The sequence below is a fragment of the Anthonomus grandis genome, chromosome 13 (genome assembly GCF_022605725.1).
Source record: "Anthonomus grandis grandis chromosome 13, icAntGran1.3, whole genome shotgun sequence".
In the NCBI taxonomy this organism is placed as follows: Eukaryota; Metazoa; Arthropoda; class Insecta; order Coleoptera; family Curculionidae; genus Anthonomus; species Anthonomus grandis.
The window spans coordinates 2867840-2882894 of record NC_065558.1 but is presented as its reverse complement, the minus strand read 5'-3'; the positions used below and the strand labels follow the sequence as shown (position 1 = coordinate 2882894).

At 30.0% G+C, this 15055-nt stretch overlaps 2 protein-coding genes across 5 annotated transcripts; both read right to left on the bottom strand.

The window, feature by feature from the left end:
- Positions 1 to 1387: 1387 nt before the first annotated feature.
- On the bottom strand, positions 1388 to 2752 carry LOC126744011 (phosphatidate cytidylyltransferase, photoreceptor-specific-like). Its single transcript, XM_050451322.1, has one exon. The coding sequence runs from the start codon at positions 2189 to 2191 to the stop codon at positions 1499 to 1501; it is 693 nt and encodes a 230-aa protein (XP_050307279.1). The 5' UTR covers positions 2192 to 2752; the 3' UTR covers positions 1388 to 1498.
- Positions 2753 to 2904: 152 nt separating this feature from the next.
- Positions 2905 to 7609, bottom strand: LOC126744010 (phosphatidate cytidylyltransferase, photoreceptor-specific-like). 4 transcript variants are annotated; one of them, XM_050451320.1, is made up of 3 exons: positions 4453 to 4601; positions 4245 to 4381; positions 2905 to 4188 (listed from the first exon to the last, which is right to left on the bottom strand). In XM_050451320.1, exon 3 carries the CDS (start codon positions 4165 to 4167, stop codon positions 3016 to 3018), a length of 1152 nt encoding a protein of 383 aa, XP_050307277.1. In that variant the 5' UTR covers positions 4168 to 4188; positions 4245 to 4381; positions 4453 to 4601; the 3' UTR covers positions 2905 to 3015. The 4 variants fall into 4 exon arrangements, with proteins under 4 accessions (XP_050307277.1, XP_050307274.1, XP_050307276.1 ...); XM_050451317.1 differs by lacking the exons at positions 4245 to 4381; positions 4453 to 4601 and adding an exon at positions 7482 to 7609; XM_050451319.1 differs by lacking the exons at positions 4245 to 4381; positions 4453 to 4601 and adding an exon at positions 7326 to 7475.
- Positions 7610 to 15055: the final 7446 nt, after the last annotated feature.

The following is a 15055-nucleotide window of genomic DNA, read 5'->3' as shown; positions in this document are numbered from 1 at the left end:
CTTTCAGATATCCCACTTCTGACACCAAGAATTAAGGCAGTTCAGGAACGCACTCCTTCTGAAATGCATTTTTTTATTTATAACGTCAAAACTTGACAACACCTGACTCGCGTTGACTGTCCTTTAATTGTTTTTAGGGTCAACCGAAACTATAAAGTAAAAGCAATACAGTACTATGAGAATAATTAAGGTACATAACATTTTCAAAAGTATACTCATATTATAATATTTTTCCCCGTTGGTGCAGTTGGTCGGAACCATATCAACCTGTGAGGCCTTTACCTGGCTGCAGGGCCGGATCGCTGATTACAGGCCCGCTCGCCCGATCCGCCCCTTCCCGACGCTTCGTTCCTGACCCTGTACCTCACACGATTTATCTGAATTAAATGTTTCAATTTATGAAAAATTATTATACTGACCACACCACCAACGTCTATATTTATATTACCAAGAAAGGTCGATTGAGATACGATTCGCCACAGATATCGTTTTCCCACTAGTTTAAAAAGTAGTTACGCCTTAATTCAAACAAATGACCTTAAAGCTAAAACATTAGAATACCTGACTTATGCCCTATTGATTTTCATCGGGTGTGTTAAATTCATAATTGCAAAAAGTGCCTATTTACGTTCATATATTACCCCCTCGACTAGACAGGGGTGGTTTTAAATTATCTTAAATAAATCAGCCAATACCACCAAAGAAGATGTTTCTATTTTTTAGAGGTAATTGTTATGGATCAGGGGCGTGGACTTCACGGTTTAATTTTTAATGTTTATGGAGGCTTCTCACACTTAATTATTGTCAAAATTGGGCGCCAATGGTTCTTCTGAGAAAACCATTAAATCATTGCAATACAACACTCAATTTAGTATCTTAATATTTAGGATTGAGGAAAAGAAAAATAATATATTTTATTCATATGTATGTCAAGTATTGAGCAAAAATCTCTCCAAAAAAGTAATAATTAGCCACACACAAGAAATAGCAATTAAAGGTGCGAAACAATCTTCGAACATTGAAAGGTCTTTCAATGTTCGAAGGAAACAATGGTATTCCAGGCATTCGTTCCGAATAGTCCTGGCTTATGACTTAATATTCTTCTTCGTGTGTGTAAAAATTGTTAATTACATAAACGGGCTATTTACCTTCATACTAGACAAAGGTAGACAAATAAATCAGCCAATGCCACCAAAGGAGATGATTCTATTTTTTAGGGGTTTTTCGGTAATTGTTATGGATCAGAGGCGTGGACTTCACGGTTTAATTTTCCAATAATTATGGAGGTTTGTCACATTTAATTTCTGTCAAATTGGGCGCCATTAATTCTCCGAAAAAAATCATTAAACATTTCAACAGTTAGGAAAGACAGAGGAAAAGAAAAAAGCAATATAAATAGTTATTTTATTTGACTCATATGATCACTACAGTATAAATCATTAACTTATTACTAGAATTACATTATTCAGTCTTCCAGTACAATACATAACCACTAAACCTAATTCAACAAACCCTGATCAGTCAAATTCTGTTTTAAAACATGAAAGAACTCCAACTGAACCTCCTCGTTCATATTCAGCACTTTGGCCAAAAACTTTTCAACACTGTAACTCCTTACGAAACTAATGATGTAAACATTAACAAAACTGGCCATTAAATACTGACAATCGAACCTATCCATAACCCCACCATGTCCAGGAATGGTATCTCCAAAATCCTTCATTTTAAAAGCTCTTTTAAAACCTGAAGCGCAAAAGCCTCCAAAGGGAGCTATGAGGGAGGCGAAGAGGGTAAGCACTTGAAGGTGATTCAGAAAAGGATAGTAATTAAATCCATAATAATTAACTAGCTGGAACAAGTAGCTTCTGGAGCAGTTGGTGGACATTTCAATGGTGTTTTTTACTAGTTGGAACTTCGTGGGGCATACCATATGGTCTATGTGGCAAAGAACCCAAGCAATTATTGTTCCAAGTACTAAAGATCCAAGGCCACCACCAAGAAATCCTTCAAGAGTTTTAATTGGTGATACCTTGATCAATGGGGTTTTACCATATTTTTTATCAAAAATATAGGCAAAAATGTCATTCAGGAACACCAGAGTAAGTGGCATAATAACCCATATTAGGCCCTCAAATAAGTTTTGGATAATCATGTAACTTTGTAGAATGATTATTAAGCAAAGAAAGTGCATCCAGGCCAATTAACTGAAATGCTGCCTCAATATCCTTTTCTGTTTCAAGAGAAAATTAAAAAACCATCCTATTCTGATAAAATACAAACATCAGTCTGGTATACGTAAACAGCATCTCTACAATTTGATACTTTATAGTTAGAAGTATTGAGCACAAGTCTCTCCAAAAAAAGAATAACTAGCCACAAACAAGAGATACCAGTTAAAGGTACAGAACAGTGGTATTCCAGGCATTCGTTCCGAATAGTGTTTGTATGCTTTAGCGATGATCTCTTGGTAGCATTTGGTCTGGATCAATAAGGTACGTACCATATGGCACGTATTCCTAGATAGGTCACTGCGATCATGTAGATGATACGTTAAGAATCGTTTCACCCAGTTTTAATTAACTTAATTATAAAATATTTTAATACCTGGCTTATAACTTAATGATTTTCTTTGTGTGTGTAAAAATTGTTAATTACATAAACGGGCTATTTACATTCATACTAGGCAAAGGTAGACAAATAAATCAGCCAATGCCACCAAAGGAGATGATTCTATTTTTTAGGGGTTTTTCGGTAATTTTTATGGATCAGAGGCGTGGACTTCACGGTTTAATTTTCCAATAATTATGGAGGTTTCACACATTTAATTTCTGTCAAATTGGGCGCCAATAATTCTCCGGAGAAAACCATTTCAAAAGTTACGAAAGACAGAGGAAAAGAAAAAAGCAATATAAATAGTTATTTTATTTGACTCATATGATCACTACGATATAAATGATTAACTTATTACTAGAATTACATTATTCAGTCTTCCAGTACAATACATAACCCCTAAACCTAATTCAACAAACCCTGATCAGTCAAATTCTGTTTTAAAACATGAAAAAACTCCAACTGAACCTCCTCGTTCATATTCAGCACTTTGGCTAAAAACTTTTCAACACTGTAATTCCTTACGAAACTAATGATGTAAACATTAACAAAACTGGCCATTAAATACTGACAATCGAACCTATCCATAACCCCACCATGTCCAGGAATGGTATCTCCAAAATCCTTCATTTTAAAAGCTCTTTTAAAACCTGAAGCGCAAAAGCCTCCAAAGGGAGCTATGAGGGAGGCGAAGAGGGTAAGCACTTGAAGGTGATTCAGAAAAGGATAGTAATTAAATCCATAATAATTAACTGGCTGGAACAAGTAGCTTCTGGAGCAGTTGGTGGACATTTCAATGGTGTTTTTTACTAGTTGGAACTTCGTGGGGCATACCATATGGTCTATGTGGCAAAGAACCCAAGCAATTATTGTTCCGAGTACTAAAGATCCAAGGCCACCACCAAGAAAACCTTCAAGAGTTTTACTTGGTGATACCTTGATCAGTGGGGTTTTACCATATTTTTTACCAAAAATATAGGCAAAAATATCATTCAGGAACACCAGAGTGAGTGGCATAATAACCCATATTAGGCCCTCAAATAAGTTTTGGATAATCATGTAGCTCTGTAGTACAATAATCAAGCAAAGAACGTGCATCCAGGCCAGTAAACTGAAATGTTGCCTCAATATCCTTTTCTGTTTCAAGAGCAAACTCAAAAACCATCCTATTCCTATTAAATACAAACATAATGATATCAGTCTATTATACTTAAACAGCATCCCTAAAATTTGATACTTTACAGTAAGGACCTCCAAGTATTGAGCAAAAGTCTCTCCAAAAAAATAATAATTAGCCAGAAACAAGAAATACCAGTTAAAGGTGCGGAACAGTGGTATTCCAGGCATTCGTTCCGAATAGTGTTTGTATGCTATAGCGATGATCTCTTGGTAGCATTTGGTCTGGATCAATAGGGTGCTGAACCATATCGCAGGTATTCCTAGGTAGGCCGCTACAATCATGTAGACGATTAGTACGGTGGCTGTCAGAGAACGTTTTACCCAGTTGCTCTTGATGATTGGGGGTGTTGGTGGGCTGTTGACTTTTGGTTTTTCCATTTTCTCGATCGAGGCATTAAGCTGAAAAATGTATGGTATTAATCATCTGTTTATTAAAATTTTAAATAAATATTAACCTTTATCAAAAAGAATTTGACTCATAATATGTCAAAATGTACAAATCCCAAACGTGTCATAGATAAGGAGCAAAATTCAGTTACTTATTAGAATAATGAAAAGTTGAATAAGAAAAATGTTAAAGACATTTGTATACCTAAAATGAAATCATGAGTAATAACATGACACTCTTCTAATGGTAATTTTTTCTGAGCCAAAACGAAATACCTCTTTTAGTTTCTTGTCATCATCTAACTCACAATCATGGTCAAGAATCATCGAATTTAGAATAAAAACACATCTAGAAGAAAACTCTTAGTTACTCAAGCAATGTTTGACTCAATTTAAGTGGTAGTACATGTTTGTTGATTTGTCTAAAAAAGTCATTTTATTAACATTTTGAATACTGACATTTGGAATAATTAGAATAGTGTTCAAAAATTATTCAACATAAGGTTAGGCTTATTCAATGCAATTTTAAGCTCTTATGGAAGTAATGCGGTGGAGTTGATAAAAAAAATTACATATTAAGCATTTTTCCTATTATAGAATCGATTTAAGTAGCAAAAGAGCAATTTAAATTTGATTCAATAATGGAAATATTTCTTCAATCTATGAACAGCCAAAAAGCCTAACATTAACATATATCATGCAACATTGCCGGATTCTGCACAACAAATGTAAAGAGTATCAAAAAAAGTTACATAGAAAAATTAAATTTTTTGATAAAAGAAAATATATATGACAATTTTGTTTGTCAAGAGATACAGAGTTAAGATAAGTAACTAAGTATAGCCAAAAAATAGCAACTGTTAACCTATGTATGTTATACAGCGTTGCCGTAATTCACACAAAGTTATTATAGTTTCAAAGGATATGTTGTTATCCTATACAGTCTTGAATATAGATTTTCTTGATCCTCGCTTCCTAATCTGAGATGGAATTAACTATAATCCAGCATAACTCATCTAATGTTGCCATATAGTACTGTGCAGTGCATCAAAGTTTTTTTTTTTTTTTTAATGAGATAATTTTAAAGAATTTTATCAATTTATTAATTTAAAGAAATAAATTAAAAAAAGAAAAATTTGGCACAATTAAATGACATTAAGCACTAATAACATTAGCAAATCCTTGGCTGTTAATATATACAATATTACCAAATTTTACTACGCATGTCATAAATAATTCATATTCAAAATTTTGATAGAACTGTTTTAAAGAGTAACACAGTGTTTTCCTAAAGTTTAACATGAGGAGAAATAATTTAACAAAAAAAAATAAAAGTGGCAACATGGAATATGAAAAGTATGTATTATTTTACTGTATTCGTAATATTACTGAAATATAGGTAAAAATGTCTGTAAGTATAATAGATTCTTAAGAAAATATATTCACTGTACTCAAGCAAACTATTTATAGTTTTCAAATCATCTTTTGGAAAGCCAATGAAATTTCATTTGACAAAGTTATTCGTTTTTTATATGCTTGGAATAAAATAAAAACTGTCTCGAAATACCTGCCTGAAAATCTATTAATAATATTTCAGATACATAAAATTGCTTAAAATAAAATAGAAAATTATTAAAATATATTTTTTATTTTACTTTATGCCCTTGTCGTAAAATTGCGTATACTTTCTGGGCTTCTGGAGCCAGCTTTGATACCTTCCAGACATTATAAATGATTGTAAGAAATAAAAGTTATGGGGATACCTCAAATAACATTAAAAATGTGTTTAAAAAACCTGGAAAATACTATTCCAAATGCCTGAAATAAAATTTAAAATATATCTAAATGTAAAATAAAAAAACATCAAAATTTATTTAAAATACGTGAAAAGCATGCAAATTATTTGAAATATCCAGAGACATAAATAAGAGTATACAATTTCTGGAATAAAAGATATTTTTTAATTCATTCCAGATACATCAGGTCAATTTCTTAGCATTCCACGCATTGATCAATTATTTTTCATGTCTTATACATTCCAGTTTTTTAGATTAATTTTTAATTTAATAACTAGAAAACAATCTGAATACCTAAAATAAAACTTAAAATACCTGAAAGGTCTGAAATTAGTATCAGTACTATAGAGACCTAAAAAATAGCATGAAATGTCTACCTGAAAAGATATAAAAAATGGTTTCCACTATCTAACTTTTACATAAAGTGCCTGGAATAATAACTTTAGGTATCTGGAAGAAATTAAAATAAATTTAAGTGCCTAAAATCGTATTAAAACACGAAAATTCATATCAATAGTTAAAAATTAAGAAAAAAGTAAAGTTTCGATTAAATATATTAATTTATTCGTACTCGTATGCATAGATTAAATATTCTAATTACACAGTTTTTGCAAAATCTTAAATTGTGATTTAACATACGACGTGTCTAATTTTGGAAAAAGAGAGAAATGACTAAAATTTTTAATATATTTTAGTCATTGAATGTCGTTTATGAAGCTTTTAAGTTATTAAAGAATTATTTAAAGTCTATGGGCACATAGTTAAAGACAAGTGAATATATTAATTTTTTATAAAGATGTACAAAAAAAAATGATTCGGCGATTTACAATTACAGTCCCCTACCGGCGTTCATCTATATCAAAAATTAGTATGTACCATCGAAACTTGTATAGATATATAAACAACTTTTTAAATCCCCTGGTTATATTTATTAAGAGCGAAAGTATCATTATTCACACTTCTATGGAAACACAGAATCATAACTTTTATCATCAACTTTTTAAAACCGCTGATTAAATTGACTGATTTGTATAGTACGTAGCACATAGATGAAGGAAATCGGTTAAGATTGATTTTTCAACATTTTTATGAAAATTTACAAAAAAACATGATTCAGCGATAAATGTTATCTACAAGCGTTCATGCGCCTCCAGATTTTTGATTCACCATTAAACTTGCATAGAAACATAAATAACTTTTTAGAAACCCTGGTAATTTTATTAGAAGCCAAATTAGCACCTCTTAATAATTATCCCCATAGAAACTTATATAGAAACATAAGCAACTTTTGGTCAAATGTGCTGATTTGTGTAAAAATAGTGTATTAAAACAAACAGATCAAAAGAGACTTACCAAATGTATCTTGGTCGAAACAATGATTATAAGGTTTCTAATGGAAACTTTTGAAAAACTTTAACTCATCTAGGAACTCTGATGTCAATAGACTATTTATCACCTATCAAATGCTTCACAACCATGATTTTTATGTGAAAACACAAATATTCTCACCTGCATTATAACCTAATTCACGCCTTGATCGATTAAATAATATTCGTGATAAATCATCACTTATCAGATTTTGGCTTATCGCTAATCTGACGATAATTTACTTAGCGATACACACATACGACACAAACCCAATTTATTGTCTGCTATAATAATAACCAATTTTGTTATTTTAGCATGATTGTCACGTAATTGGCGTAACTGCCTACCTTAATTAATTATACCGGGTGTCCCATAATTGCTAGTGCATTTTGGTTTTACAATACATTATTTTTTTAACAGTTATGATTAAGTATTAAAAAAATAATGTAATGCTGAAACTATACATAGTATGACTATAGTACTGAAAGATTTAAAGATCTCTTAAAGATTTAAATTGAGTGCGGGCAATACAGTGGGTGATTTTAAAAAGAAAAATTTGTATCAACATAATAAGTCCTTGACCCTTTAAAATTTTAAGAAAAAAGATAGTTTTTTACCATATTTTTTTTGTCAATCTTTTACACAAGTTTTTATCAAACATCCTCTATATATTCATAGAATATACTATGAACAGACCAAAAATGTGTTGTCGGGCAGAACATAATCATTCGAATATTAAAAGTACTCCAGGATGTCCATTAAAACTTGTATATTAAATATTTCGACTAACCTCGAGAGATGTTTTACATATGAAAATGTAAAATTTATTTTTTCAAAGGCCATTTGGCACCATGTAAAGTTTTTTTTTAGAATTTCTCGAAATCACTTTAACGAACCGAACCGATTAATGTGATTTATTTACTCCCAATCAACACGGATTCACTTTTAACGGTCCTAAGAACAATATACGTTGGTAAGTACATTGAGACTACGAAACATTCGGTTTTCTGGACCGAATTAGACGCAATATTTTTATTATCGTTATTATGACTTGTAGTGAGAATGCTTTTAGTTTTTAAGTTTAGTTGGATATGGGCTAAGTAAAACTCCCCAGTATATCCCAATTTAGTCGTCAAGAAAAACGAAGTACAGGTGCTACCATTAATTACAATGTTATTTTCCAACTGTATTGGCAGATTAGCATTGGAAATCTTTTGCGATTTATCAAAGGCCTTTGATTGCATTGATACGAAAAATAGAACTGCATGGCATAGGACGAAATTTCCTTCAAATGCTTGGGAGATGCTCTTGAGTACTTAAGGTCATTCAAATGTTTGAAACAAGATTCTGAAATTACTTTAGATTATCGAGAATTAAAGAATACAGTTCTAAGCTTAATTAAATTAGTTGCCAATACCTGGAACATCCTTTTGAGTAGGCACTTTAATTATTTAAATGCCTAAAATATGAGCTTGCAATTATTTTAGATTATTTAGAATTTGAAAAGAATAAAATTCTAAACCCAATTACGCCTGAAAGATACTCTTGAGTACAAAGAATTATTTCAAGTACTTAAGTTATTCAAATGTCTGGAATAAGATCCTGAAATTATTTTAGATTTTTTAGAATAGAAGGATAGAGTTCTAAATGCCATTAAATTTGCTTCAATTTTCTAAAAGATAATTTTGAGTGCTTAAAAAATTATTCCAAGTACTTAAGTCATTTTAAATAGTCTATAATTCAAGAATAAAGTTCTAAAATCAGTTAAATTTGCTCCAAATTTCTGGAAGATACGTAAAGTAAATCAAGAATTATTCCACACACTTAAGTCAATCATATTTTCGCAATAAGACCGTGAAATTATCTTAGATTTTCTAGAATTAAAGAACATGAATAAGCATAAGCAATGAAGCTAATTTGAGGTTCTAAACTTAGTTAAATTAGCTTCTAAATCCTGGAATAAGATTCTGAAATTACTTTTAATAGTTTATAAAAAAAGAATAAATTTCCATTATTCCAGGTACTTAAGTCATTCAAGTATCTGGAACAAGATTCTAAAATTACTTTAGATTATCGAGAATTAAGGAATAAAGTTCTAAACTCAATTAAATTAGTAGTGAAAGTACTATGTCAGGCACTTAAGCCTGGAATAACATTCTGAAATTAATCAAGATTTTTTAGAATTAACTAAAACTAAATTTCTACACTCAGTTACATTAGCTCCAAATATCTGAAAGATACTTTTGACCACTAAAAGGCTTTATTTCAGGAACTTAGGTCATCCAAATGCCTGGAATAAGATTCTGAAATCACTTTAGATAGTCTATAATTAAAGAATGATTTTCTAATTTCAGTTAAATTACCTTTAAATGACTAAAAGATACTATTGATTGCTAAAAAGAATATTCCGACATACAGATCATTCAAATGCCTGGAATAAGACTCTAAAATCACTTTAGATAGTCTATACAGTATATAATTAAAGAATGTAGTTCTAAACCCAGGTAAATTAGCTTTAAATGGCTGAAACATACTTTTAAGAACTAAAAAGATTATTTCAGATAAATACGTCATTCATATGCCCGGAATAAGACCCTGAAATTACTTTAGATTTTCTAGAATTAAAGAACATGAATAAACATAAGCATTGAAGGTAATTTCAATGGATTATAAACTCAGTTAAACTAGCTTCACAGGAATAAGATTGTGAAATCACTTTAAAAAGTCTGTAATTAAAGAATAAAGTTCTAAAATCAGCAAAATTTGCTCCAAAAGCCTGGAAGATATTTAATGTAATTAAAGAATTATTCCAGGCACTTAAGTCATTCATATGCTCGGAATAAGACCTTAAAATTACTTTATATTTTCTTGAATTAAAGATCATGACTAAACATAAGCATTGAAGCTATTTTGATATTCTAAACTTAGTTAAATTAACTTCAAATGCCTGGAATAAGATCTTGAAATCCCTTTAGATAGTCTGTAGTTAAAGAATACATTTCTAATCAATAGAACTTGCTCTAAATGTATAAAAGATACTTTCAAATAGTTAACTAATTACTCTAGGTACTTAAGAAATTCAAATTCCTAGAATAAGATCCTGAAATTACTTTAAATTGTATAGACTTAAAGAGTAAGGTTCTAAATTACGTTAAATTGGCTCCAAATGCCTGGAAGATGCATTTTAGTACTTGAATGATTATTCTAGGTACTTAAGTCATTCAAATGTTTGACACAAGATTCTGAAATTACTTAAGATTATCGAGAATTAACGAATAAAGTTCTAAACTCAGTTAAATTAGTTGCCAATGCCTGGAACATCCTTTTGAGTAGCGAAAGTACTATTCCAGTCATTTAAGCCATTCAAATGCCTGGAATAACATTCTGAAATTAAATAAGATTATTTAGAATTAAAAAATAAAGTTCTAAACTTAGTTACATTAGCTCCAAATGGCTGAAAGATACTTTTGACCGCTAAAAGGCTTTATTATATAACTTAGGTCATCCAAATGCCTGGAATAAGATCCTGAAATCACCTTAGATAGGTATTTCAAATATCGGTTGGAAAGTAAATACACGTCGAGTTAACTTAGGTTCTGCATGCGGAAATCGGAAATAATATACTTATAAAATAACCAATAAAACTCACAAAATAATAACGACTTACTAATAAGTCCTTGTCAAAAACAGAATGTAAATAAATAAAATAAAAATAATAAATAAAAAAAACAATAATAATAAATAGAGGGTTTTTTGAGGGTTGTTTGATTCCAACCCTGAATAAATGAATAATTAGCTAAAACTGCCTGAGAAATAAAAACTACCAAAAATAAAAATTCTCTTTGGAAAATAATGGAATGAGTTGCGTGGAGTAAAAATGACTTTGAGTGTCTAGAATAATAAATTAGACTTTAGCTGCATGCTAATATATTTTTCTAAATAACTGTAACTATTTTTAATGTTCGTCATGCAAGTAATAACTACTTAAACTGCCTAAAAATAATGCATATTTTTTATTCCAGGCAGTTGAGGCAAGCAGCTTTCCTTTTGATTAGCAACTTTTACTGCCTGGAAAAAATTAATAATTACCTAAAACTGCCTAAAAAATAAAAACTATCAGAAATATAAATTCTCTTTAGAAAATAATAGAATAAGTTGCGTGGAGTAAAAATTACTTTGAGTGTCTAGAATAATAAATTAGATGCTAATATATTTTTCTAGACATGTGTAACTATTTTTAATATTTGTTATGCAAGTAATAACTACTTGAACTGTATAAAAATAATGCCTAATTTTTTTATTCCAGGCAGTTGAGGCAATCAGCTTTCCTTTTGATTAGCAACTTTTACTGGCTGGAATAAATGAATATTTACCTAAAACTGCCTGAGAAATAAAAACTATCAAAAATAAAAATTCTCTTTGGAAAATAATGGAATGAGTTGCGTGGAGTAAAAATTACTTTGAGTGCCTAGAATAATAAATTAGACTTTAGCTGCATGCTAATATATTTTTCTAGACATGTGTAACTATTTTTAATGTTTGTCATGCAAGTAATAACTACTTAAACTGCCTAAAAATAATGTCTAATTTTTTTATTTAAAGCAGTTGAGGCAATCAGCTTTCCTTTTGATTGGCAACTTTTACTGCCTGGAATAAATGAATAATTACCTAAAACTGCCTGAGAAATAAAAACTATCAAAAATAAAAATTCTCTTTAGAAAATAATGGAATGAGTTGCGTGGAGTAAAAATTACTTTGAGTCCTAGAATAATAAATTAGACTTTAGCTGCTTGATAATATATTTTTCTAGATAAGTGTAATTATTTTGCATTTTTGTCATGCAAGTAATAACTACTTAAACTGCCTAAAAATTATGCGTAATTTTTTTATTCCAGGCAGTTGAGGCCTTTTGATTAGGAACTTTTACTGCCTGGAATAAATAAATAATTACCTAAAACGGCCTAAAGAATAAAAACTATCAAAAATATAAATTCTCTTTAGAAAATAATGGAATGAGTTGCGTGGAGTAAAAATTACTTTGAGTGTCTAGAATAATAAATTAGACTTTAGCTGCTTGCTAATATATTTTTCTAGATAAGTGTAATTATGTTTAATGTTTGTCACGCAAGTAATAACTACTTGAATTGCCTTAAAATATTGCATAATTTTTTTATTCCAGGCAGTTGAGGCAATCAGGTTTCCTTTTGATTAGCAACTTTTACTGCCTGGAATAAATGAATAATTACTTAAAACTGCCTGAGAAATAAAAACTATCAAAAATAAAAATTCTCTTTAGAAAATAATGGAATGAGTTGCGTGTAGTAAAAACTACTTTAAGTGCCTAGAATAATAAATTAGACTTTAGCTGCATGCTAATATATTTTTTTAAATAAGTATAAGTAACTATTTTTAATGTTTGTCACGCAATAACTAATTGAACTGCCTAAAAATTATGCCTAATTTTTTATTCCAGGCAGTTGAGGCAATTAGCCTTCCTTTTGATTAGCAACTTTTACTGCTTGGAATAAATAAATAATTACCTAAAACTGCCTGAAGAATAAAAACTATCAAAAATATAAATTCTCTTTAGAAAATAATGGAATGAGTTGCGTGGAATAAAAATTACTTTAAGTGTCTAGAATAATAAATTAGACTTTAGCTGCATGCTAATATATTTTTCTAGACATGTGTAATTATTTTTAATGTTTGTCATGCAAGTAATAACTACTTGAACTGTATAAAAATAATGCCTAATTTTTTTATTCCAGGCAGTTGAGGCAATCAGCTTTCCTTGATTAGCAACTTTTACTGCCTGAAATAAATTAATAATTACCTAAAACTGCCTGAAAAATAAAAACTATCAAAAATATAAATTCTCTTGATGAAATAATGGAATAGGTTGCGTGGAGTAAAAATTACTTTGAGTGCCTAAAATAATAAATTAAACTTTAGCTGCATGCTATTATATTTTTTTTAAATAAGTATAAGTAACTATTTTTAATGTTTGTCACGCAATAACTAATTGAACTGCCTAAAAATTATGCCTAATTTTTTATTCCAGGCAGTTGAGGCAATTAGCTTTTCTTTTGATTAGCAACTTTTACTGCCTGGAATAAATGAATAATTACCTAAAACTGCCTGCAAAATAAAAACTATCAAAAATATAAATTCTCTTTAGAAAATAATGGAATGAGTTGCGTGGAGTGAAAATTACTTTGAGTGCCTAGAATTTTAAATTTTACTTTAACTGCATGTAAATGTAAGTGCAACTACTTTTAATCTCTTTTTAATAATTTTTTTTTCAGGCCAGTGCCAACTGCATAATAATTGTCCAATAATTGTATGATAATAATCTGTCAAGCTTTTTAAATGACCTTAAATTTCGTCCAAGCATTTTAAGCCTTATATGCAAAAATAATAATTAAAAAAATTTTTTTTAATTTTTTAGGCAGTTAATACCTATTTTTCTTAAATTTTTTTTATAGTTTTGCCACGCATTTTAAACAAAAGCTTGGATTTTTTTAAATTTAGCTAAAATTCATGGCTATTTTTTTTTAATTTTAAATTAAATTAAATTATCCTTCAAAAGACTTAAATATAAAAAAGGCAATATAACGTAAAGAGCTGGCTATAAAAATGTTTAAAATTCCATGCAATTTAATTTTTTTTGCTATTTTTGAGAACTAAAGATATTTTTTCCACAATAATTATGTTTTTTTTTTGTTAATTATTAATAAAAATATTAGTATCCTAAGGTTCTTTTCCTTTCTGGAAAAAAAAATCTCAAACCGAACATATTTGGTCCATTATAAGATTCGAAATTGATCTTAACAGTTATTTAAGTTTACTTTTAAAGGCATTAAAACACTTAACATCCTTAATAATATGATACAACCTCCTGCAACTAATTAAAAAAAATATCGACATTTAGAAGCAATAAACCAACAAATCTAACGACCAAACAAACGTGGAGTGTAGTAAATCAGATCCTATTCACCCTTAGGGCTTAGAGCCGACAAAGCAAGTGGTCGCTCCCTCTAATTACCTCTACATTGATTAAACAGAGTTCTGCTGTCACCCCGAGCTACACTCCAAGAGAGCCTCTATGTCGCGCTCTTTTTTAAACTTAGCCTTATTACCGCCCTCCCTTTGTAGGAATGTACCGCAACAGGGCGAGTAATCGTGATCAGGAATATCAACACGACTTAAAAATAAAGTCGTATATACATTTCGGATTTGCAAAGTTAATATTAACCGTGAAAATTGCGATTTGTTAGGCCAGAGGATTTTCATTCGGGACCTCACAGGATTCGAGTTAATCGTTTCACTTTTGTTGTATTTTTGTATTATCCTATTTTGGGGTGCACAGTGCATTGTTTGTTGTATTATGGGGGTATCCATTGTGAGGGCCACCTTTTCTATTATGACCCCCGAGATCTTCTTTTATCTATCAGATGGATTTACACGGTTTTCAGGTTTGATTTGCTGTCGGATTTGACGAGGCTTTTTTCGGTTGATGTGTTTATTTTAGAGATCAAAGATGTACATACAGTAGGGCAGTCATAAAAGGGTTTATTATTAAAAATATATACTATTAAATAGAATTATAATAATATTAATAATACTAAATATTTTTTATGAGTTTTTAATAATATACTTGTGTATTTTAATAATATCTACAGGCTGATTGATGGTACCTTAGACGTTTACGGAGA

What these genes read in the sequence shown, in the direction of transcription:
- LOC126744011 (XM_050451322.1), bottom strand. Translation starts at nt 2,191, where the DNA reads ATGCACTTTCTTTGCTTAATAATCATTCTACAAAGTTACATGATTATC.